The sequence below is a fragment of the Carcharhinus amblyrhynchos genome, chromosome 10, assembly GCF_965287045.1.
Source record: "Carcharhinus amblyrhynchos chromosome 10, sCarAmb.v2.hapA, whole genome shotgun sequence".
NCBI lineage: Eukaryota > Metazoa > Chordata > Chondrichthyes > Carcharhiniformes > Carcharhinidae > Carcharhinus > Carcharhinus amblyrhynchos.
Genome location: NC_137333.1, coordinates 94,726,057 through 94,751,042, shown reverse-complemented (window position 1 = coordinate 94,751,042; position 24,986 = coordinate 94,726,057). Strand labels below are relative to the sequence as shown.

The window sequence follows — 24,986 nt, the reverse complement described above, 5'->3', positions numbered from 1 at the left end:
AAAACCTATCAACCTGCGTCTTAAAAATATTTAGCGGGGCAGCCTCCACCACTTCAACCGGCAGAGAATTCCAGAGATTCACCACCCTTTGAGTGAAGAAGTTCCTCCTCAACTCCGTTCTAAACCTTTATCTTGAGGCTGTGCCCCCTAGTCCTGCTGTCCTTTCTGAGCAGGAAGAGCCTCTCCACCTCTATCCTATCCAACCCATTCATCATCTTATATGTCTCAATGAGATCTCCCCTCATTCTTCTAAACTCTAACGAGTACAAGCCCAGTTTATTCAACCTCTCCTCATAGTTCAACCCCCTCAACTCCGGTATCAGCCTAGTAAACCTCCTCTGCACACCCTCCAAGGCCAAAATATCCTTGCGTAAGTGCGGCGACCAAAACTGCACACAGTACTCCAGCTGCAGCTTCACCAGTGCCCTATACAGCTGCAGCAAGACCTCCCTACTTTTATATTCAATCCCCCTCGCTATGAAGGCCAGCATCCCATTTGCCTACCTGACCACCTGCTACACCTGCAGGCTGGGTTTTTGCAACTCATGCACAAGGACCCCGAGGTCCCTCTGCACCGTCGCATGCTGCAGTTTTCCGCCATGTAAGTAATAGTCCTTCCTACCAAAGTGGACAACCTCACATTTGCCAACATTAAATTCCATTTGCCATTTCCTGGCCCATTCGCCCAGCCTATCTAGATCCTTCTGCAGACTCTCCACACCCTCCGCACAATTTGCCGTTCCACCAATCTTGGTGTCATCAGCAAATTTCGACACCCTACACTCGGTTCCCTCCTCCAGATCATCTATATAAATGGTAAATAGCTGAGGCCCCAGCACCGACCCCTGGGGCACTCCACTAGTCACCAACCGCCAATCCGAATAGCACCCATTGACCCCCACTCTCTGCCTCCTATTTGACAACCAATCCTCTATCCACGCTAACACCCTACCCCCAACTCCATGCCCCCTGACCTTCTGTAATAACCTCTTATGCAGCACCTTGTCAAATGCCTTCTGAAAATCAAGAAACACCACATCCACCGGCTCTCCTCTATCCACCGCCCTAGACACGTCCTCATAGAACTCCAATAAATTCGTCAGACACGACTTCCCCTTAACGAAACCGTGCTGCGTCTGCTCTATCAAACAATTCTCCTCAAGATGCCTCGCTATTTTCTCCTTGATCACGGATTCTAACATTTTACCTACAACAGACGTTAAACTAACCGGCCTATAATTCCCTGCCTTTTGCCTGCCACCCTTCTTAAACAACGGCGTAACATTAGCCGTTTTCCAATCTTCCGGCACTTCCCCAGAATCCAGCGACGTTTGGAAAATAATCACCAAGGCATCCACTATCACCTCCGCCATTTCTTTCAGAACCCTTGGATGCATTCCATCCGGTCCTGGGGACTTGTCCACAATCAGTCCCTCCAGTCTGTCGAGCACCGCCTCTCTAGTAAAAAGCAGTCACAGAGATTTCCAAGTGCAGAGGTGGGCCGTTTAAAAGACTCACTTTGGTGTTGTGGGATTTCAACCTCCTTATAATTAAAGCAGAAAGACCCTCCCAGCCCTCACATCTGCCTCACCTCTTCACACGTTCCCAATGCCCCATCCATGCCACTTCATGTCTCCCATCCAGCCTCTATAGCTCTCATTCTCCATCCATGCCAAGCAGTGTCAACTCTTAATGCCCGTTATGACCCCCTTTGCCAAGCTATTTCCCCACAACCCTTATGGCCCCTCATATCCCAATGTCAAGTTTTTTTTAAATTGCTAACTTCCCACTTTGTTTAAAAAAAAACTCATTTTCTTGACATCACAATAAAAGTGTCAATCATCCAGACCTTTTAAGTATCAATAGCAGAAACTGCAAGCATTTGAAACCTCTATCTTTTATAAATAAATAGTGAAATTGACAGTTTAGATCAGAGATCCAGAACCGTCAATCAAACAACTTTATCCCTAGTGCTCAATGCTTCAGTTTTTTTTTAAGTTGTTTCTACACTATAGGGTTCATTAGTTCTATGAAGTTTGTGGCGGGTGAATGAGCATTAAAGCGATATACTTCTGTAGGGAAAGGGGCATGAGGACAACCTTTTGATCTTGCCTTTCAAAAAGGTTCCTTCATGCCGACTATGGTTTATGGCAGCTCTGTGGTGCCGTGAATCATGACTCTTAGAGAAGCTGGCCCAACTCCGTGAAAATTGAGGACGACTAGCACAAGCATATCACTGCAATGGAGCCAGCCATGCGGGAAATGCAGGGTGTGTAGTCACAATCCGAACCAGCCTTGCACACTTAAGCCCTGGCAAATTTGAGAAACCTTAAGAATGATGCTGGGAATTTTGGAAGCAGGACCCGGCAGCCATTTGTAAAGATCCACAGAGTTTCTCCAGAAATCCGGCTGATTAACTTTGATTCTCTCCACAGGTGCTGCCTGACCTGCTGAGTATTTGCAGCATTTTATGTTCTTATTTCAGATTTTCAGACTATGTATTTTGCTTTAATAACTTTTAGCAGGTTTTGTCTGAATACTTGGTGGGATGCTCCAAAGCTCAGCATCATTTCCAAGAGGTTCAAAACTAGCTGTGCTTTTTCTCCATCTTGTTTTGCAGGGAACACATCTCCGACCATCACAACATATCCTAGAGAATTGGAGACGAATGGGCAACCTATTTATCCACCATCATACATGTGACTGAGGCTATCAAAACTGGAAGAATAAAGGAAAGCACAGATGGAGAGGACAGAGTAAATGAAGGAGAATTTGAACATTAAAAACATATCATTTTACTTCATTTGCTTTAAATTAGTACCTGGCATGTTCATTTGTTCTACCGATTACCAGACTCATTATGTAGTGTAAGGAGATAATGATGTTTCAGACTGTCCTCTGATGGCTCAGATGGTCAAGTGCACTGTGGGACTGAGCAATACAAAATGACCAAGTCCCAGGTCAGATCCCTGAATTAGTTAATCTCAGCTGCAGTGCTGAAAGGGGTACTACAGGCGACCTCTGTATTATTGGGCTGGGAAGTAGCAGGAGAGAAAGCAACCAGGATCCCTGCTCCTAATTGCCATCCATTGTCTCCAGTCAACAGAAACAACAACAAACAATTTGCATTTATGTAGCACCTATAACATAGTAAACTGTCTCAAGGCGCTGGAGTGTGGCCTTGCACGTGTGTGGGGGTAGAATCAAGCTCAGTTGCCATGACCACCCCAACCCCACAACTCCCTCAAACTGGCAACATTCTATTTCTATGCTTACTTGCAAAGAATGCATATTTGAACAAGGTAACATAGAGGTACCTAAACCAGTATGAGCCAGCACATTCAGAAGAAGGAATAAAAGAGTGACATTACATTTGTTTAGAAAAAAAGTGCACAACTAACTGTTGAATCATTTCAGACTGATGTTCAGTGCAGTATTAAATAGATTACTTCAGTTCGTTAAGATCCTAAAATGTGCATTATCTCAGATTCATAGCAAAAGACATGGCCAACGACATTTCTTCTGTGAGTTCTTCAGGAAGAGTAGACACAATTTTAGTGATGCTGCGGGTAAGACAGAGTATCCTAAAAGAAAAACAAGTTTTAACCAAGGATTATCTAATATGAACTATATTTTGAAACAATCATTTCCTTATTAATAATTATTCTCCTTTATCTTATGCCTCATCTTAGCTAAAGCAGCCTCAGTGTCCCAAAACTGGAACTGAGCACAAGTTAAAGTTGTGATGCCTATGAAGTTGAATGTGCCAGGCTCAATAATAAATTGGCCAATTACTGGATGCCCACTTGGTACCTGCAGCTTATAGCTGCCATATAAATGAGAATTCAGATCTCAAAATTAATCCACTCTCTTCACCTTGGAATGAGCAGGCTGACAGTAAATCCGATCATTATACCTTGTATTCACATTAATTCAATTTTTACATTGACTTGGAATTTACTGAGTGTAGCTGTTTGGCAAGATTGTTAAGGATATTTCACTAATAAATTCAGAAACATCTCTTGCCCAGGAAGATCTTTTCCAATTGGTCTGAAGCTGCTTTGGCAGATTTGGTTGATAGTTTGGCTGACATATTCCATGGATTCATTTCCAACTGGCTGTCAGTCATCTCTGCAGGCATTAGCTTCTCATACAACACTCCAACCCCTGGCATTCATATCAGAGTACAAGAAGAGTTGGCATTGATCAGAACACAAGGCCAACAAGTAGCAAGCCTTTGAATTAGTTCAAGGAGCATATGTTTCCTTCCAAAGATCACATCCAGCCAGTTAGATACAGATCCATCTAATAAGTCGCCCACGTTCATGGTCAAGAGGACTTTTCTTTTGTAGTTTTTCATGGGATGTCAGTGTTGCAATCCCTAGGCTGATTAATTGATTAATCCCTGGATAAAAGCAAACTACTGCAATGCTGGAATATCTTTTGGTAACCGATTAATCTCCTTGGCCATTTCAAAAGGCAGTTAAGGGTCAACCACATTACAGTGGATCTGGAGTTATTATAGAATCCCTACAGTACTGAAGGGGGCCATTCAGCCCATCGAGTCTGTACCGACCAAGCTTTATTCCGGTAACGAGTTTTTTTAAATTAATATTCATGGGACATGGGCATCGCTGGTTGGCCAGCATTTCTTGCCATCCCTAGTTGCCCAAGGGCAGTTGAGAGTCAACCACATTGCTGTGACTCTGGAGTCACATGTACCAGACTAGGTAAGGATGGCAGGTTTCTTCCCTAAAGAAGGCTTGTGAACCAAACGGGCTTGTCTGACAACTGACAATGGTTTCATAGTCATCAGTAGATTCTTAATTACAGATTTTAAACATTTTTAATTGAAATCAATTTCCACCATCAGCCTTGGCAGGATTCAAACCCAGGTCCCCAGAACATTAGCTGAATTTCTGTATTAATAGTTTAGCGATAATACCACTAGACCATCGTCTCCCACATCACATGTAGACTGCACTAGATAAGGATAGTAAGAAATCTCACAACACCAGGTTAAAGTGAAATAGGTTTATTTGGCAGCACTAGCTTTCGGAGTCTTAGGCTCCTTCATCAGGTGAGTGAAGAGCTATGGTCACTCACCTGATGAAGGAGCCTGAGACTCCGAAAGATAGTGCTGTCAGATAAACACGTTGGACTTTAACCTGGTGTTGTGAGACTTCTTACAGTGCGTCCAAACTTTTGCAAAGGTAGGGGAGTTTAAAACTAGAGGGCATAGGTTTAAGATGAGAGGGGAGAGATACAAAAAAGTGTCCAGAGGGGCAGTTTTTCACACAGAGTAGTGAGTGTCTGGAACAAGCTGCCAGAGGCAGTAGTAGAGACGGGTACAATTTTGTCTTTTAAAAAGCATTTAGATAGTTGCATGGGTACGATGGGTAGCATCTTGAGGGGAATTGCTTGATAGAGCAGACGCAGCACGGTTTCGTTAAAGGGAAGTCGTGTCTGACAAATTTACTGGAGTTCTATCAGGATGTGTCTAGGGCGGTGGATAGAGGAGAGCCGGTGGATGTGGTCTTTCTTGATTTTCAGAAGGCGTTTGACAAGGTACCTCACAAGAGGTTATTGCAGAAGGTCAGGGGACATGGAGTTGGGGGTATGGTGTTAGCGTGGATAGAGGATTGGTTGTCAAATAGGAGGCAGAGAGTGGGGGTTAATGGGTGCTATTCGGATTGGCGGTTGGTGACTAGTGGAGTGCCCTAGGGGTCGGTGCTGGGGCCTCAGCTATTTACCATTTATATAGATGATCTGGAGGAGGGAACCGAGTGTATGGTGTCGAAATTTGCTGATGACACCAAGATTGGTGGAACGGCAAATTGTGCGGAGGGTGTGGAGAGTCTACAGAAGGATCTAGATAGGCTGGGCGAATGGGCCAGGAAATGGCAAATGGAATTTAATGTTGGCAAGTGCAAGGTGGTCCACTTTGGTAGGAATAATGGTAGGAAGGATTATTACTTACGTGGCGAAAAACTGCAGCAGGCGACGGTGCAGAGGGACCTCGGGGTCCTGGTGCATGAGTCGCAAAAACCCAGCTTGCAGGTGCAGCAGGTGGTCAGGAAGGCAAATGGGATGCTGGCCTTCATAGCGAGGGGGATTGAATATAAAAGTAGGGAGGTCTTGCTGCGGCTGTATAGGGCATTGGTGAGGCCGCAGCTGGAGTACTGTGTGCAGTTTTGGTTGCCGCACTTACACAAGGATATTTTGGCCTTGGAGGGAGTGCAGAGGAGGTTTACTAGGCTGATACCGGAGTTGAGGGGGTTGAGCTATGAGGAGAGGCTGAATAAACTAGGCTTGTACTCGTTAGAGTTTAGAAGAATGAGGGGAGATCTCATTGAGACGTATAAGATGATGAATGGGATGGATAGGATAGAGGTGGAGAGACTCTTCCCGCTCAGAAAGGACAGTAGGACTCGGGGGCACAGCCTCAAGATAAAGGGGGGGGGGGCAGTTTAGAACGGAGTTGAGGAGGAACTTCTTCACTCAAAGAGTGGTGAATCTCTGGAATTCTCTGCCCGTTGAAGTGGTGGAGGCTACCTCGCTAAATATTTTTAAGACACGGGTTGATGGGTTTTTGATAAGAGAGGGGATTAAGGGTTATGGGGAGAGGGCGGGAATGTGGAACTGAGCCACGACAGATCAGCCATGATCTTATTGAATGGCGGGGCAGGCTCGAAGGGCTAGATGGCCTACTCCTGCTCCTATTTCTTATGTTCTTATAGAGGGATATGGGCCAAATGCAGGCAATTGGGATTAGTTTAGGGGTTTAAAAAAGGGCAGCATGGACAATTTGGGCCGAAGGGCCTGTTTCAATGCTATAAACCTCTATGACTCTGACTCTACTCTGGCATCTCCACATCCCAGATGCGGATGGCAGATACCTTTCCTTAAAGGATATTAGTAAGCCAGACGGGTTTTACAACAATCAATGATAGCTTTATGGTCAGTTTGACTGAGACTAGCTTTGCAGCTTTGTGTTACTAAAATGGTTGTTATATTGCAATTTAACTTTATACATGGTTAACTTGGTAAGCTTTTCTTAAAACTAATGAAAACACAACCTCGTGGTGAATGGGAAGGAATTTACATGCTTTTGTCAACACTCTCCACTTTAATGCCAAAATTTTAATTTTAATTGTACTGATGCCTATTCTAGAAATTGACTTGCTTTAACCATTATGTGATACCTTCATGAAAGACAAAAGCAAAACAAAGCTTACAGGACTTCGGTGCTTCATTTACATTACACTGGTAACTGTCAGAGTGTAGACAAAAGGGATAAGGCAGAAGGTAAACTAGGATTTAACAAAACCTGTTTCTGTCTAAAATTAGTGTGGAGGGGAATGTTTGATGTTTAAATCACAAAATTGTTGCAGCACAGAGGAGGCCATTTGGTCCATCATGTCTGCACCAGCTCTCCAAATGAGCATTCCAGCTTAATGCCTGCCTTTTCCCCATATCCCTGCATATTGTTTCTGTTAAAGTAAACATCTAATGCCTTTTGAATGCCTCGACTGAGCCTGCCTCCACCACACTGCTAGACAGTACATTCCAGACCTAACCACCCATTAAAAAGAAAAGGACAGCATGATGGCACAGTGGTTAGCATTGCTGCCCCACAGCACCAGGGGCCCAGGTTCGATTCCCAGCTTGGGTCACTGTCTGTGTGGAGTATGCACATTCTCCATGTCTGCATGGGTTTCTCCGGGCGCTCCCACAGTCCGAAAGATGTGCTCGTTTGGTGCATTGGCCATGCTAAATTCTCCCTCAGTGTACCCAAACAGGTGCCAGAGTGTGGCGACTCGGAGAATTTCACAGTAACTTCATTGCAGTGTTAATGCAAGCCTACTTGTGACTAATACATTGTGTGAGAAAATGATTTTCTCACAAATAGTTGCTTTGAATTTATAAAATGTAGGTGTATTATGATCACATACAGCATTCCCTCTTATCATTTGTTTAAAATGCCACTTCAACAAAAATGGTGCAAGGATTTAATTCACTGGGACTCCTCACCTTACACAACTTAAAACTGTTCAGTGATTTCTGCCAAATACTGTTCCAGAATGCATCATAAACAAACACGCTCTCACCTTCTGTCAAAACCCTTAGTTCCTGCCAGTTGTACTCACCAGTTTACATAATGGAACGGTAGCAGAGGCTCCTGCTCACACCCCTCACCAACCACCAGTCCAGATTTTAAAGCTTTGAAATTAGCTTCAATGTCTTTTTTTAAGATGTTCAAACTAACAGATCCACTGAAATAATTTAGAACTTTCTGCAAAGAGAAAATAAAGATACTTCAATGAGAAAAAGTTGTCTTTCAATAGCTTAGTGAGCATGCCATCACTCAGCATAGCACTAAGCTACGCAGAACTGAGAATTCTGAATTTGATTCCAGGCCTATGCTGTTATGAAGGGGTTTCTCGCACTGCTAGTTTCCAAAAGTATGATCTTGCAAAATTGCTATTGATTCCAAATGAAATCTGGTGGATTCATAAAGACCAGTGTGCAGTAAAATCAGTAGGTTTACACTGGGGTTGCCACTGATTACACAAGACCAGAGATGTTCAAAACCGTGATTGAACCATGTTTGTTTTGTAAGGGTACTGAGGCCTGCAGAACAAAAGGTGGGTAAATGAAGCTGGAGCACTGACCAGTCAGATGTAACTGAATGGTTCCAGTGGCTAAATGCCCTGTGGGACAATATTCCTAACAGGTTCAATAAAGCTAAGTGGCATTTTATTCATGTTGCACACATCAGTTAGCCAAGAATATTTTTTTTTCCAAAATAAAAACAATTTAAATACACAACATAACTTAAATAAAGAAATGCCTCTCTTTCAATTGTATTCGTTTGCTAAGGATGTCAATGTCACATCCAGTGATATTGTTCTATCAGCCAACATTTGAGTGATTGTACAATGTTCAATAGTGGCACAGTGATGCCTCACAGTGCCAGGATTCTGGGTTTGATTCCCAGATTGGGTCAGTGTGTGTGTAGAGTTTGCACATTCTCCTTGTGTCTGTGTGGGTTTTCTCTGGGTGCTCTGCTTTCCTCACACACTCCAAGGATGTGCAGGTTAGGTGGTTTGGCCATGCTAAATTGCCCCTTGTGTCAGGAGGATAAGCTAGGGTAAATGCTTGGGGTTATGGGGATAGGGCCTGGGTGGGACTGTGGTCGGTGCAGACTCAATGGCCTGAATGGCCTCCTTCAGCACTGTCGGATTCTATGATTCTCTTTCTAGCTGCACTCAATTCTTCAAATAGATGAGCTTCAACATCTTTTTTGGATTCCATTGCTTTTGATTTATAAGTGTGAGGTGATTCATTTTGGTAGAACAAACTTGAATGCAGATTACAAGGGTCAACGGCAGGATTCTAAGGAACATGGAGGAACAGAGAGATCTTGGGGTTCATATCCACGGATCTCTGAAGGTTGCCACTCAAATGGATAGAGCCGTGAAGAAGGCTTATAGTGTGTTAGCGTTTATTGACAGGGGGTTTGAGTTTTAGAGCCGTGGAGTTAAGCTACAACTATACCAGACGTTAGTGAGACCACATTTGGAATATTGTGTTCAGTTCTGGTCACCTCACTATAAGGAGGATGTGGAAGCATTGGAGACAGTGCAGAGGAGATTTACCAGGATGCTGCCTGGTTTGGAGGGTAGGTCTTATGAGGAAAGGTTGAGGGAGCTGGAGCTTTTCTCTTTGGAGTGGAGGAGGATGAGAGGTGACTTAACAGAGGTTTATAAGATGATGAGAGGGACTGATAGAGTGAACATGCAGAGACTATTTCCTCGGGTGGATGTAGCTGTTACTAGAGGGCATAAATAGGTGGGAGATATAGGAGGGATGTCCAAGGTCGATTCTTCACCCAGAGTGGTTGGGGTGTGGAATAGACTGCTTGCTGGGATAGTGGAGTCGGGCACTTTAGGAACTTTCAAGCGGTTATTGGATAGGCACATGAAGCACACCAGAATTATAGGGAGTGGGATAGCTTGATCTTGGGATTGGACATAGCTCGGCACAACATTGAGGGCCGAAGGGCCTGTACTGTGCTGTAATGTTCTATGATTTAACTTACATATTTTTAAAAATACAAAGAATTGAAAGCTGCCTAGGAATAAATTACAGAACCGATACAACTGGCTCGGACCACTAAGCTTTAACGAACACACACGGACATGCACATTCACTAAAATTGCTGGACTCTTATATCTTATTCCTTTCTGAAGGCCATCATAGTCATATTTACCTCATGTGGAAGGGAAGGGGAAAAGGAGGAAATAGAAATTGCCTGATAAAAACGTTTGATGATCACATAATGGACAAAGGGTTACAACAATAATTTTTACAATGTGCCCAAGGTTAACGATGGTGATACTTACATATAAGACTGAAAGCTGATGTGCTATGTACTTGTGGCTTCCTAGGTGCTGCACATCATCTTCCAACTGCTGGCTTAAAACCAGGAGCTGATTTAGTTTCCCAATGTGGGAAAAATAATCTGCATTGAAAGCACATATAAAAAAGTGTTAGACTGCTGCCCTCAAACAGCCTAATTGAATCATAGAATCCTACAGTGCAGGTGAAGGCCATTCAGTCCACGCCGAGCCTGCACCAACAACAATCCTACCCAAGCCCTTTCCTTATAATTCCACTCTGCTAATCCCCCTGGCAGTAAGGGGCAATTTAGCATGGCCAACACCCGAAATGGCATTTCTTTGGCGCCACACAGTGTGGCTTTCTTCGGGGGAAAGGCATTTATTGGCCAAGATCACCAACAGAATAGATGAAGGTCACTAACAGTATTAGTGAATCTATATACAAAACTATTAATCATGAAGAACTAAAAATGTGTAATCTGCATATAAGAAAGCTTTTGTAGCACGTTTAAAAAAAAATCCTCTGAATTTAATCAGAAAATAAGGACCCAGGATAACAAATATATTACAATTATACAAATAGAATAGTACGTGTTATTGACCAACAAATGCAGATAGAACAAATCCAACAAGTAATTAATTAGATATTCATACGCCATTATCCAGCAAAGTTACATTTTATAACCCAACCACACAACACAAAATTACTCAGTACAAAATTAAGTAATACTATTGACTAAACCGTGCGAAAATCACAGTACTTCAGATTCACCAATAAATTCAAGAATATTAGAAAAAACTTCTAACTCAAATGATTCCAGCGATCCTTGTGAAGACCAATGTTTTCATCCGCACAGGATATTTGTGCACTTCAAACACAACTTAAATAACAAAAGGTAGCCATTCAATAATCTGAGCTAAACTTGATTTTAAGGCACTTATTCAAGGTACCTAAGAAAACTCAATCCGTGCCTGCACTGTAGCTGGTTTCCTTCCTGACACAGTAAAAAGTCTGACAACACCAGGTTTTAGTCCAACCTATTTATTTGATAATATACTCACTAGCTTTCGGGGTTACCCCCTTCGTCAGGTGAATGGAGAGTTCTGGCCTCAGACAGAGCATATAAAGCACAGACAGTTTAGAGATTACTGATTAAAATGCGAATCCTTACACCTAACCTGCTGTTCAAGACCTGAAGTGGCTGATAATGTGAGTGGAAGGAGCACTGATCACAGTTTAAAGAGATGTGTATTGTCTCCAGACAGTACAGTAAGTGAGGTTTTGCAAACCCAGGCAAGTCATGGGGGTTACAGATAGTGCGACATGAACCCAAGATCCCTGTTGAGACCGTCCTCATGTGTGCGGAACTTGGCTATCAGTCTCTGCTCAGCGACTCTGCGCTGTCGTGTGTCGTGAAGGCCGCCTTGGAGAATGCTTACCCGAAGGTCAGAGGCTGAATGCCCGTGACCACTGAAGTGTTCGCCAACAGGAAGGGAACAGTCTTGCCTGGTGACTGTTGAGCGATGTTCATTCATCCGTTGTCGTAGCGTCTGCATGGTCCATGAGGACGGTCTCAACAGGGATCTTGGGTTCATGTCGCACTATCTGTAACCCCCATGACTTGCCTGGGTTTGCAAAACCTCACTTACTGTACTGTCTGGAGACAATACACATCTCTTTAAACTGTGATCAGTGCTCCTTCCACTCACATTATCAGCCACTTCAGGTCTTGAACAGCAGGTTAGGTGTAAGGATTCGCATTTTAATCAGTAATCTCTAAACTGTCTGTGCTTTATATGCTCTGTCTGAGGCCAGAACTCTCCATTCACCTGACGAAGGGGGTAACCCCGAAAGCTAGTGAGTATATTATCAAATAAATAGGTTGGACTAAAACCTGGTGTTGTCAGACTTTTTACTGTGTTTACGCCAGTCCAACGCCGGCATACCCACATCATTCCTTCCTGACACACATATAAGGTATTTTCCTTGCTCTTTAAGATCCTGCATGCTACATGTCATTCCCTCAATGTGTAAACAAACTCTTCCCAGTTGTCCACCAGTGCAGTAAAAACACTTTTGCATTTTCTTATAGGCTCAACGAGAGACTGGGACTTCCATACAGCACTCTGAAGTTTTATTTTTTTTCTGTTGCCACAGCAAATCAAGACTGTCGGGAGGGCTTTAAGTTGATTCTAGAACTCAGGAGGGAATTCAGCTCCATATATTTGGGTCTCAGTAGAGAACTATTGGAAGCTCAGCATCCTCTAGTGTTGTCAACTCTCTGAAAGTCACAGCCTTCATGTTAACGAGAGCTGTCAGAAAGATTTCCTTGTGCCTATTGCCTATGGTACACCTTGCAGCCAAAAGACTTCCTAGCTAGTTGTTAAAAGGAACGTAACAGCAATCTAATGCCAATGCTTAGAGTTTTTCTTTAGATGAATGTCATAGAATCACAGAATCCTCCAGTGCAGAAGGAGGCCATTCAGCCCAACGAGTCTGCACCAACCACAATCCCACCCAGGCCCTATCCCCATAACCCTATACATTCACCCTAGCTAGTCTCCCTGAAACTAAGGGGCAATTTAGCATGGCCAATCCACCTAACCCTCTTTGGAGGAAACCCACGCAGACATAGGGGAACGTGCAAACTCCACATGGACAGTGACCCAAGCCAGGAATCGAACCCAGATCCCTGAACACAGTGAGGCAGCAGTACTAACCACTGCGCCACCATACTGCCCTGAAATACAATTAAGCATAATCAAGATTGAGAATGTTTTTGGAAAATCATAATCTAATCATGCAGAATCAGCATGGCTTCACAAAAGTGAAATTATGTCTAACTAATTTATTATAGTTTTGAGGAAGTCTCTACCAGAGTGGATAGAGGGGAACCAGTTGGTGTGTTGTATTCGACATTCAACAAGATGACCTACAAAATGTTGTCATAAGAGCCCATGACATTGGAGGTAGTATATTGGCTCATTTGGCTAACTGGCAGAGAACATCAAGTGGATAAGGGGTTCTTTTTCAGGTTGGAGACATGTAACCAGCGGAGTTCCACAGGAATTACGGCTGGGATTACAACTGTTTACAATATATAGGAATGACTTGGAGGAAGGAAGCAAATGCATTGTAGTGAAATTTGCAGACAACACTAAAATAGGTGGGAAGGCAAGTTGCAAGAGGAATACAAACAGTTTATAAAGAGATGTTGATAGGTTAAGAGGACAAAAAGTTGGCAAATGGAATATAACATAGGAAAATGGGAAGTTGTTTACTTTGGATGGGAGAACAAAAGGACAGTATTATTTAAATAGATCAAAACTGCAGAAAGCTGCAACACAAAGGGAATTAGGGGTACTTGTGCACAAAACACAGAAAGCCAGCATGCAGGTTCAGCAGGTAATCAGGAAGGCTAATGGCATGTTGGCCCTTGTTTCAAGAGGGTTGGAGTGCAAAAGTAGGGAAGTCTTGTTGCAACTATACAAGATACTGGTGAGACCACATACGGAGTACGGTTTTGGCTCCCTTATTTAAAGAAAGATATTGTTTCATTGGAAGCAATTCAGAGAAAGTTCACTATGATGATCTCCAGAGTGGAGGAATTGTCTTATGAGGAAAGGTTAAACAGGTTAGGGGTTCTACTCATTGGAAATTAAAAGGATGAGAAGTGATCTCACTGAAACATATAGGATTCTTAAGGGGATTTACGGGGTAAATGTTGACAGGATATTTCTCCCCGTGTCCAAGACTAGAAGGCATTGTTTCAGAATAAGGGATGCCAATTTAAGACAGAGATGAGAAGGAATTTCTTCTCTCAGAGGGTTAAGAGTCTTTAGAACTCCTTGCCACAAAGAATCCTTGTGTATATTTAAGGCTAAGTTAGATAAATGTTGGATCAGGAAGGAAATCAAAGGCTATGGGGAAAGGGCAGGAAAGTGAGTGTGAGGGATGTCGGTTCAGCCAATGACCCTATTGAATGGCAGAGCAGGCTCAAGGGGCCAAATGGCCTACTCCTATTTCTATTTCTTATGGTAAGAAGTCTCACAACACCAGGTTAAAGTCCAACAGGTTTATTTGGTAGCACGAGCATTTGGAGTACTGCTGCTTCATCAGGGGAGTCAGGAGCAACGCTCCAAAAGTTTGTGCTACCAAATAAACCTGTTGTACTTTAACTTGGTGTTGTGAGACTTCTTACTGTGCCCACCCTAGTCCAACGCCAGCATCTCCACATCACAACTGTTTTTTATGGTATTGTGTGAGCAACCATGAGTGCAAATCCAAGCCCTCTCCTACATTATAAAACTACTACAAACCATTGGATTAAAAAAAAGTGAAATTAAAAGACGGCAAAGTTTTATACAAAATAAATCAGAAAAATATGCTATTAGTTATTAACTCACCTGAATGCAAAACCCTCATAGTTCTTCACAAATGCAATAAAAAGCCACCTTTGACGCAAAAGCTATAGAAAACCGTAGGGCTGAGTTTCAACACTAAACAGAAATTAAAATAAAATTTAAACACTACAATTTAACAAAACAAAATAAGAAGTATCCAAGCTAAAACTAAAAAGGAATAACTAACACTGTTTGACACACAGCTTGTGTGAATAATGCATCACACACCATACGTTCCAGTCGCAAGCTTCTACATGATTGTGCAGCCTTATTACAAAGCCAACTGCAACACTGTCAATCACGTTCCCCAACAGTTCATTAGTCTTAGATATGGCATCTTAAAATGGACAGCTTCACAGTGAAGAGGCTGAATTGATAAACTTTGTATTCAGGCCTGATGCAGTACAGATATATCCAAATTAGCATTGTTAAGCGCAGAGAAAACACAGCGTTATATGTGGTTTGTGGAGTAAACATTCAAAGGTGGTAAAAATAAAGGCAGCCAATGATTGCTTTGTATTCCTTGCTATCGGATAACAAGAACTCGTTTAGGATTTTTCTGGACACTTTGATCTCAATTGTACATTATCATTTCATCCAACTCCATTAACTAAAACACCGTTGAAGTCTTTATACGAATTTTGATCCTGCTCTGCTGTGGAGAGGCCAATGTTATTAAGATTGCAAGCCTGTCATAGCAGAAAGGTGAAGAAGAATTCCAAATATAGTAACGCGCTCGCGATACAGTTGACAGTTTTACAGATTTAGATGTCCAGAACTCTCATCAAAAACAGAAATTGCTGGAAATACTCAGCAGGTCAGGCAGCATCTGTGGAGAGAAAAATGCAGAGTTGCTGTTCAATAACTTTTCTTCAGAACAAAACAGATGAAAGGCTGTTCACCTAAACGTTACCTCCACAGATGCTGCCTGACCTGCTGAGTATCGCGACCATTTTCCGTTCTTATTTCAGATTCCCACATTATTTTACTTCTGCTCCACTTTAATCAGCTTAACATGAAGACTCCAGGATTAAGTTTACAGCGCCAATTTCTCCATCTTTGCTTCTGGGGAACACTGATTTTGTGATGACTGGACTAGAAAGAGTTGAAACTGCTTTCACTTGTAAATACTATTCTGTTTCAATTTTTTTTAATGTTTTCCTCATAAATCCTTAGCTTCCCTTATCCTGCTCTTTTCCTATTTTCTCTTTTGCTTCTTTATAAGCCAACAATCTACAGAAGCATGAAATCATAGAATCCCCACAGTGCAAAAGGAGCCCATTCAGCCCATTGAGTCTGTACCAACGACACACCCACCCAGGCCCTATCCCCGTCGTTTATAATGTAGGAGAGGGTTTGGATTATTTACCCTGCTAGTCCTGACACTAAGGAGCAATTTAGCATGGCCAATCAACCTGCACTGTGGGAGTAAACCAGACCACCCGGAGGAAACCCATGCAGACACGGGGAGAATGTGCAAACTCCACACCGTTGCACTCTTCCTCTGACTTATCCAGATAGATTGAAAGCAAACAATCTGAAAGGGAGCAATTGATGTGGTGAGCAGTCCAGGTGATGGCTGATCACCAATCTGGCTATGATCCATCTCCTTTTCCTTTGCATACTTCATACAGCGAAACAATAAAAGACACAAGTAAGACAAGGAAAGATGTCTTAACTATTCATTCATGCAAGCTGATCTGTTGGCAAGTATCTGTTGGCAAGTAAATGTTGGCTGAATGTTTAATTATATGCTTCCCACCATCCCTCATTTCACAAAAATTACCACCAATGCTCCTGACACAAGCACTCAATCACAGAACCACTGCAGTTCAGAAAGAGGCCATTTGGCCAGTTCTCTGCAAAGGCAATTCAATTAGTCCCACGTTCTTGACCTTCCCCCATGGCCATCCAACTTATTTGCCTTCAGGTGCTTGTCCACTTCCCTTTGAGAGCCATGATTGAATCCATCTCCACCAGCCTTTCAAGCAGTGCATTCCAGATCCTAACCACTCACTGAGTAAAAAAGAATTCCTACGTCACTTTGAATTTTTTAGTCAGTCATCTTAAACCTGTATCCTCTGGTTCTTGCCCCTTTCAGCCAATTGAACAGTTTCTTTCCATGTATTTGATTCGGATCCCTCATAATTTTGAACACCTCTATCAACCTTTCTTCTCAATGTTTTCTTCTCTAAAGATAACAACCTTGGCTTCTCCATTCTCTCAGCATGTCTGAAATCTCTTAGCCCTGGAACCGTTTTAATCATTTTTTTATACACTCTCTCTTAAACAACCCCATCCTTTCTGAAGTCCACAGAATTGGCCACAGAATATTCCAACTGATGTTGAACCAATGTTTTATAATGGTTCCTCATAACTTTTGAACTCTACATCTCGATTTATAAAGTGCACCTTTTCAATCATTTTCTCAACCTGCCCTGCCACTTTTGACAATTTTTGCACGTATACATAGGTCTCTCTCTGTTTCTATATCCATGTTAGAATTGCACACTTTAGGTTATATTTCCTCTCCTCATTCTTCCTATCAAAACATATCCCCTCACATGTTGTATTTAGTTAATATAATCTTCCAACATCATGATGTTTCATTGTTGCATTTTAATTGCTAAACCTCCCAATGTCCACATTATCCTTTACTCAATGGTATACTTCATTTATTTGCCATGATTTCACAGTTCTTCTGTAGAATTAAAAAGACAGCCTCAAATAAAATCATTACAAGCAATACATTGGTACAAATATCATTTATCTGCAGGACAAATGTATCAAGACAGAGAAAGCATTCTTACCGTCCACAGGAGGCTGTTCCAGCATATCAACAGGCCTACCATGTATTACAAATATTTCAACACGAGGAAACAATGTCGACAATCCTTGAGAATCCAGATAGTCCTACAAAAGACAGTTTACTTCGTGGATTTGTGAAAAGGAAACTACACAGCAATAATACAGCAATCACACCCCTTCAAAAATGTTTTTATAGGATCTCTACAGTGCAGAAAAAGGCCATTCGCCCATCAACTCTACACCGACTCTCCAAGACAGCATCCTATCCAGGGCCCTCTCCTATCCCGTAACACTGCGCATTTACTATGGCTAATCCACTTAACCTACACATCTCTTAAAGTTTATTTATTAGTATCAGTAGTGGGTTTACATTAACACTGCAATTAAGTTACTGTGAAAAGCCCTAGTCACTACCTTCCAGCATTCAGGTACACTGAGGGAGAACTTAGTATGGCCAGTGCACCTAACCAGCACATCTTTGAGAGAGGAAACCAGAACACCCAAAGGAAACCCACACAGATAGAAGAAGAACATGCACACTCCACATTGTCACCCAGCGCAGGAATCGAATCTGGGTCCTTGGCACCATGAGGCAACAGTGCTAACTACTGTGCCATCTTATTTTAAGATTCAGGAGTACAATTGTTCATAATGGTAAAGTCTATCAATTCTTTCCAAATAGCATCTTTACTGCAGAAAAATGTCTCAAAATTGCTTCACATTATTATCATCAATGCATTAGAGCTGGAGCTTTGAGTATTATCATGTAAATATTTTTCAATTAATCAATATCTATCCAGACAGGAACAACATTGAATACCTACTCCAATTAATTAGAGTCTTTAACAATGGTAAAGCACGTTACCTCCAATTGTGGAACAGGGTCTGGCAGATGCTCCAGATATTGTTTAATTCGTTCAACATAAGATACACCTGTACAAGAATGAAGAAACAATTCAAAAAACAATTGAGCATGTAGCTGAATTCTAATATAGCATTACTACACCCTGGATAAGTATAAATCAAATTCTTAAGCTTTTTGGGCCAGAACTGAAGTTCAGCCCTGATTGTTTATTGCAAGTACAAACGAACATAGAAATATAGAAGATAGGAACGGGAGGAAACCATTTGGCCCTTCATCACGATCATGGTTGATCATCCAACTCAATACCCTAGTCCTGCTTTCCCTCCATAACCTTCGACCCCATTCACCTCAAGTGCTATACCCTGCTGCCTCTTGAATACATTCATGTTTTGGCATCAACTACTTCCTGTGGTAATGAATTCCACAGGCTCACCATTCTTTGGGTGAAGAAATCTCTCCTCATCTCTGTTCTAAATGGTCTATCCCAAATCCTCAGACTGTGACCCTTGATGCTGGACTCCCCTACCATCGAGAACATCCTCCCTGCATCTACCCTGTCTAGTTCTGTTAGAATTTTACAAGCCTCTGTGAGATTCCCCTCATTTGTCTGAACTCCAGCAAAAACAATCCTAACCTAGTCAATCTCTCCTGCCATCCCCAGAATCAGTTCATTCGAAAATACAAAAAAGGAGCAGTAGGGCAATGGAGCCTGCTCCACTATTCAGTATAATCATCTTGAATTTTAAATTCCACATTCACATCTTCCCCCAATAACTTTTGATTTCCTTGCCTAATAAGAATCTATCTACTTCTGCCTTAAAAGTATACCAGAGGAGTAAAATTGATCTTAGGTATTGTGTTTACACTCATGCCCAAATAAAATCAGTGGAAAAGATAGTTGAGCAATGTGTAAAATTTGCTGCTATTTTGCTATTGCCCACCTTATGCTACCATCCAAGACCATTTCAACACGACCCCCACCCAACCACCCACAGGTTTCTTCAGCCAGGCTCTTGACAGCCATACATAAGTAATAAATATGAAATGTGCCTTTTTTTTAACATTAATTCTCACTTTGTAGCTTACAACAAATAGTTTAATATCAAATATTTTAATATAAGGCAATTGCAAACATTATCCTGGATTTTTTTTTGAGACAGTGGCTCCACTTTTTCCAAACTAATTACATTCCTGAATTAAACAAAATGTCTTTTATGAAAACAGAATCTGCCTGATAAACTGAGAAGGGCTGGCAGCATCTATTGAGAGAGAAACACAATTAATATTTCAAATCTGTATGACTCTTCTTCAGAACTTTTATGTTTCTCAATGCAACAATCTGGACTTACACAGGCAATTTTATTTTCTGCTGTTCAAGATAATGGGATCAGTCAACCAATGGATTGTTTCCTAGGCTGCTGACACTTTGTTTTCAAATGATAACCCAATTAATAAAAGCTGCCACAAAATAAAATGGACATACATTAAATGGGAAACTTAACAACTCCATGCCTCCCTTAAAGCCTCACATATGGTTCCTTGGACAGCAGCCATCCAACAAACCAGTCATTGTTTACTTGTGAGCTTGATGCGGCAGGTTGTCAGAATGTGGGACAAGCCTCTACCTAAGTAACATTCACATGGTTCCAGCAGAGTTCATTTGATAAGGATCAGGTTTGGAAATCCTTGCCAATTTCCCCTCCTTTCATTGTGGACACGGAGATCAATAGAAATGTACTGATTACCCTGGCTCCCTGGATGACGTTAGCTAAACTGAGCAACCTCCCTTTTACTGTGACTATTTTTTTAAAATATTATTTCCTCCAGGTTTCTCTACAGTGCTCATCCAGATTGCAGAAATATAACCTCCCAGACCTCTTCCTAGGAGGTATAATATCAGCATGGCATTGGCAAGGTACAGGAGCACTGTGGGTTAACACAAATTAGTGTTTACTTTCTTCTATTCTCTGTGGAATGTGAATCGCTTCCGTTGCACTGAGCACAGTTTTCCATTTGTGTGTTTGCCCATGATCTCTCCATCCCACCTCCACAGACAAGAAAAGTACAGGCTGGGGAACACCAATATGGAGTACATATATATAGAAAATCCCAGTCAGTGTTTCTTCACCTTCCCTCTTAACTGAGCTTGTTATGAAAATTGGACGATAGGAATACCACGTGCAATTGGTATTCATACTACAACATTGCAGTATGCCATCAGTCAACTCAGAGAAAGGCATACAAAACAGAATACAACCGCAGTTTACCATGATTTTATGCCGGAAATTATCCTTTGAGAATTAAAAGAAAAAGCCAATTAGCACAGTCACTAACTAAACTGCATAAGAATAGATGAGAGAAGTTAAAGCCATCTCAATTTACAAAGTGGCAGAGCGAACTCTACAACTAGCTAAGTATCATTAATCCATAAATCAAAGGAGACTTATAGGTTGTATGTTTTCTTCCCCCCCAGGTTAAGTAGATGCCCGGGGGCCCATTGGGCATCTAGGAAAGCAAATTGCATTGTTGGACAGGAAAAGAACAGCAAAACAGAACCATAAAACATCATCTTTACCTGCTTATTTTCACAGGGGAGCCTCTGCCTCCTATTGCCTGCAAAATATCATCTGACCTTCCTAACCACCTTGTCTACCCCTAGCAGCCGGTGGGTGATTACCTTCATTACATTCATCACAGCATTTCTTTTTTGCTTTAAGATCTAGCTAAAAAACTAATGTACCTACCTCGTATGTGAAAAGACTCTGACTCTACAGGACTTTTATCTTCCCTAAGCTGTTCCTGCAACTAGAAATAATAAATGTCTTCATTAGTCAAATGGTAGCAAACCTTTCCTAATTCAGAACAAAAAAATGTTATCACTTAAGTAACTGTATTATAGATTCTTACAGTGCAAAAGAAGGCCATTCAGCCCATCAAGTCTGCACCGACCACAATCCCACCCAGACCTATCCCCATAACTCCATGCATTTATCCTAGCTAGCCCCCTTGACACTAAGGGGCAATTTAGCATGGCCAATCCACCTAACCTGTACAGCTTTGGACTGTGGGAGGAAACAGGAGCACCCAGAGGAAACCCACACAGACACAGGGAGAACGTGCAGAATCTGCACAGAGACTGACTCAAGCCAGGGATCGAACCCAGGTTCTTGGCGCTGTGAAGCAGCAGTGCTGACCACTATGCTGTCCCTATACCAGGGAACTGAAGGTGAAGTGACGCAGGGGCAGGGTAAAAAGGTTTAAAATGAGAGAGAAGTTCCCCTTCAAGACGTACAGCATCCCATTTTGAGCATAAATTGGCACTGCTTCATCATTGAGGTGATGAGGAAAGTTTTTTTGTCAGCCAGAGGGTGTTAGGGATCTGGAACTCACTACCTGAAAAGATATCAGAGGCAGAAACCCCCAACTCATTTAAAGAGGCATCTGATATTCACCTCAAGTGCCGTAACCTGCCAAGCTACAGACCAAATGCTGGAAAGTGGGATTTGGCTGGGTGGCTCGCTTTCAGCCAACACAGACACGATGGGCTAACTGGCTTCTTTCTGTGCCGTGAACTTTCTACTATTCTATGGTTTTGGGAGCGGGGACATTCTCATGAGGCACTAACTCATAATTAAGTTGTTGAACTATTTCTGGTCCACATCAATTGACAATAAAAGACACAGAGGTTGTATTTGCAATTGCTTACATCTGGTTACTATCGCTCTGTTCAATATTCCTAAAACAGAATCCTAACCTGCGTACAGAAGTAAAATAATGGATTTCTTTTTGAAAAGGTATCGCATAAAGTCACAATTAAAAGAATTCTAACAACCTTGTTTTGTAGCTAATATATTTATGGTCAGTCATTGATTCCCACAATCATTAATCACACCACACTGAACTGACAGATTACGTACTTGATGCACCTCTGCCCGGATAAGAAGATCAAGCTGAAAGCAGAGAGACCAGATTTCCACAGCCACCTGCTCACTGCTCAGCTGGATGGGTTGAAGGGGTTTCTTAATGTTAACATCCACTGGACACAAAGACAACAAATCACATGTTACATCATAAATATGCAAAGTTCACCCGCAAAACACACAAGAAGAAAACGAAATCGTTGAATTTAATTTTCACAAATCGTAAGGGTGATTTTCCTAGCCCGCAGCACCATGCTAGCCATGGCTTCTGCACGTCTTTGAGCCAGTATTTCTAACATTATCAGCTCCATGCTGAAAATCAGCACAGAGTTGAGTTTAAATTTTAATTTTAAGGGGCCACCCCATTAAATTAATCAATTGATTCACAGGTTTCTTCAAAAGAGTCTGGGACGTTGAGCGTTGATTAGGGAGCAGGCAGACACTTGTAATGTTGCATCCTATAACCAAATCTAGCATTGGTAAAAGATTGGTCTCTGCTTTCCTACTTCACATTCAGAAAGTTTAACACACCCCTCAAAGGCAATAAAGGATGGGCAACAAGTGTTGGTCTTGCCTGCGTCTCATAAAATGATTTTAAAATGGTTCCATTTATTGACATAATTAATTATTACAGTCCATCATGCAAACCAGCCTCCCGTCCATTGACTCCATCTACACTTCCCGCTACCTCGGAAAAGCAGTCAGCCTTAATCAAGGACCCCATGCACCCCAGACATTCTCTCTTCCACCTTCTTCCATTGGAAAAAAGATCCAAAAATTTGAAAGCACTAACCGACTCGAGAACTGCTCTTCACTGCTGCCTTCAGGCTTTTGAATGAACCAACCATATCAATGAATCCCTACAGTACAGAGGGAGGCCATTGGGCCCATTGAACCTGTACTCACAACAATCCCACACAGGCTCTATCCCCATTTAGCCTGCTAAATTGTCCCTGACACTAAGGGAAAATTTAACATGGCCAATCAATCTAACCTGCACATTTTGCAATGTGGGAGGAAACCAGAGGACCCAGAAGAAACCCATGGGAGAATGTACAAACTCCACACAGTCACCCAAGGCCGGAATTGAAAGCGGGTTCCTGGAGCTATGAGGCAGCTGTGCTAACCACCATCACAGAATCCCAACGGTGCACAAGGAGGCCATTCAACCTATCGAGTCTGCACCAAAAACAATCCCACCCTATCCCTGTAACCACACATATTTACCCTGCGAAGACCCCTGTCACTAAGGGACAATTTAGCATGGCCAATCCATCTAATCCGCACATCTTTACAGTGATATGGAGATGCCTGCATTGGATTGGGCACAGTAAGAAGCCTAACAACACCAGGTTAAAATCCAACAGGTTTATCTGGAATCACAAGCTTTCAGAGCACCTCTCCTTCATCAGGTGAGAGGACCATATTTAGAGTGTGGGGGGAAACCAGAGCGCCCGGAGGAAGCCCACACAGACACGGGGAGAACATGCAAACAGCACACAGTCAGTCACCCGAATCCAGAATCAAAACTGGATCCCTGGCGCTATGAGGCAGCAGTGCTAACCACGGTGCACCGTGCCGCCCTGACCTTAAACTGATCTTTCTCATAATTAATTAATTCTCATAATTTTTAAAGTTTATTTATTAGTCCCAAATAAGGCTTACATTAACACTGCAATGAAATTACTGTGAAAATCCCCCAGTCGCCACAGTCCAACGCCTGTTTGGGTCAATGCATGTAACCAGCATGTCTTTCAGAACGTGGGAGGAAACCAGAGCACCCAGAGGAAATCCACACACACGGGGGAGAATATGCAAACTCCACGTAGACAGTGACCCAAGCCGGGAATCCAACCCGGGTCCCTGGCGCTGTGAGGCAGCAGTGCTAACTACCGTGCGACCCCCACGCACCCCAGACATTCTCTCTTCCACCTTCTTCCATCAGGAAAAAGATACAAAAGTCTGAGGTCATGTACCAACCAACTCAAGAAGAGTTTCTTCCCTGCTGCCGTCAGACTACCTCGCACTAAGTTGATTTTTCTCTGCATCCTAGTTATGACTGTAACACCACATTCTGCACTCTCGCGTTTCCTTCTCTATGAATGGTATGTTTTGTCTGTATAGCACACAGGAAACAATACTTTTCACTGTATCCCAATACACATGACAATAATAAATCAGATCAAATATTAAGTTGATCTTTCCCTACACCCTAGTTATGACTGTAACACTACATTCTGCACTCTCTCCTTTCCTTCTCTATGAACGGTGTGCTTTGTCTGTATAGCGTGCGAGAAATAATCCTTTTCAGTGCATGCTAACACTGACAATAATAAATCAGATCAGTACACTGGGCGTCTCCCACCTCTTGGGCAGCTGCAGAGACGGGATGAGCCCTAACGCGATGGTTGAATGTGTGTCAGAGGAACATTACTGATCGGGGTTGTGTATCTGGGTACCTCGGAAGCGCCGCTGGTAGGTGCAGGGTTCGCGCAGCGGCTCCGTCCTCCCCACCGCTGCCATCGTTACCAGGACAACCGGCAACCCGGAGCCTAATCCCTGCCGCACCGGGTCACCCCGGGG

General features: G+C 42.5%; 1 protein-coding gene across 1 annotated transcript; it reads right to left on the bottom strand.

Annotated features, from left to right (window-relative positions):
- Positions 1–1,441: 1,441 nt before the first annotated feature.
- LOC145349196 (uncharacterized) lies at positions 1,442–24,942 on the bottom strand. Its single transcript, XM_080197644.1, has 8 exons — positions 24,863–24,942; positions 22,401–22,519; positions 21,228–21,288; positions 18,484–18,551; positions 17,621–17,723; positions 10,410–10,528; positions 8,151–8,296; positions 1,442–3,584 (listed from the first exon to the last, which is right to left on the bottom strand). Exons 1-8 carry the CDS (start codon positions 24,924–24,926, stop codon positions 3,479–3,481), a joined length of 786 nt encoding a protein of 261 aa, XP_080053770.1. The 5' UTR covers positions 24,927–24,942; the 3' UTR covers positions 1,442–3,478.
- Positions 24,943–24,986: the final 44 nt, after the last annotated feature.

Excerpts from the sequence above, each read along its gene's own strand:
- LOC145349196 (XM_080197644.1), bottom strand. The coding sequence starts at position 24,926 with ATGGCAGCGGTGGGGAGGACGGAGCCGCTGCGCGAACCCTGCACCTAC. Across the intron at positions 22,520-24,862 it reads CTACCAGCGGCGCTTCCGAG|TGGATGTTAACATTAAGAAA; the intron begins GTACCCAGATAC and ends CTTTGTGTCCAG. Across the intron at positions 21,289-22,400 it reads TCCGGGCAGAGGTGCATCAA|TTGCAGGAACAGCTTAGGGA; the intron begins GTACGTAATCTG and ends TATTATTTCTAG.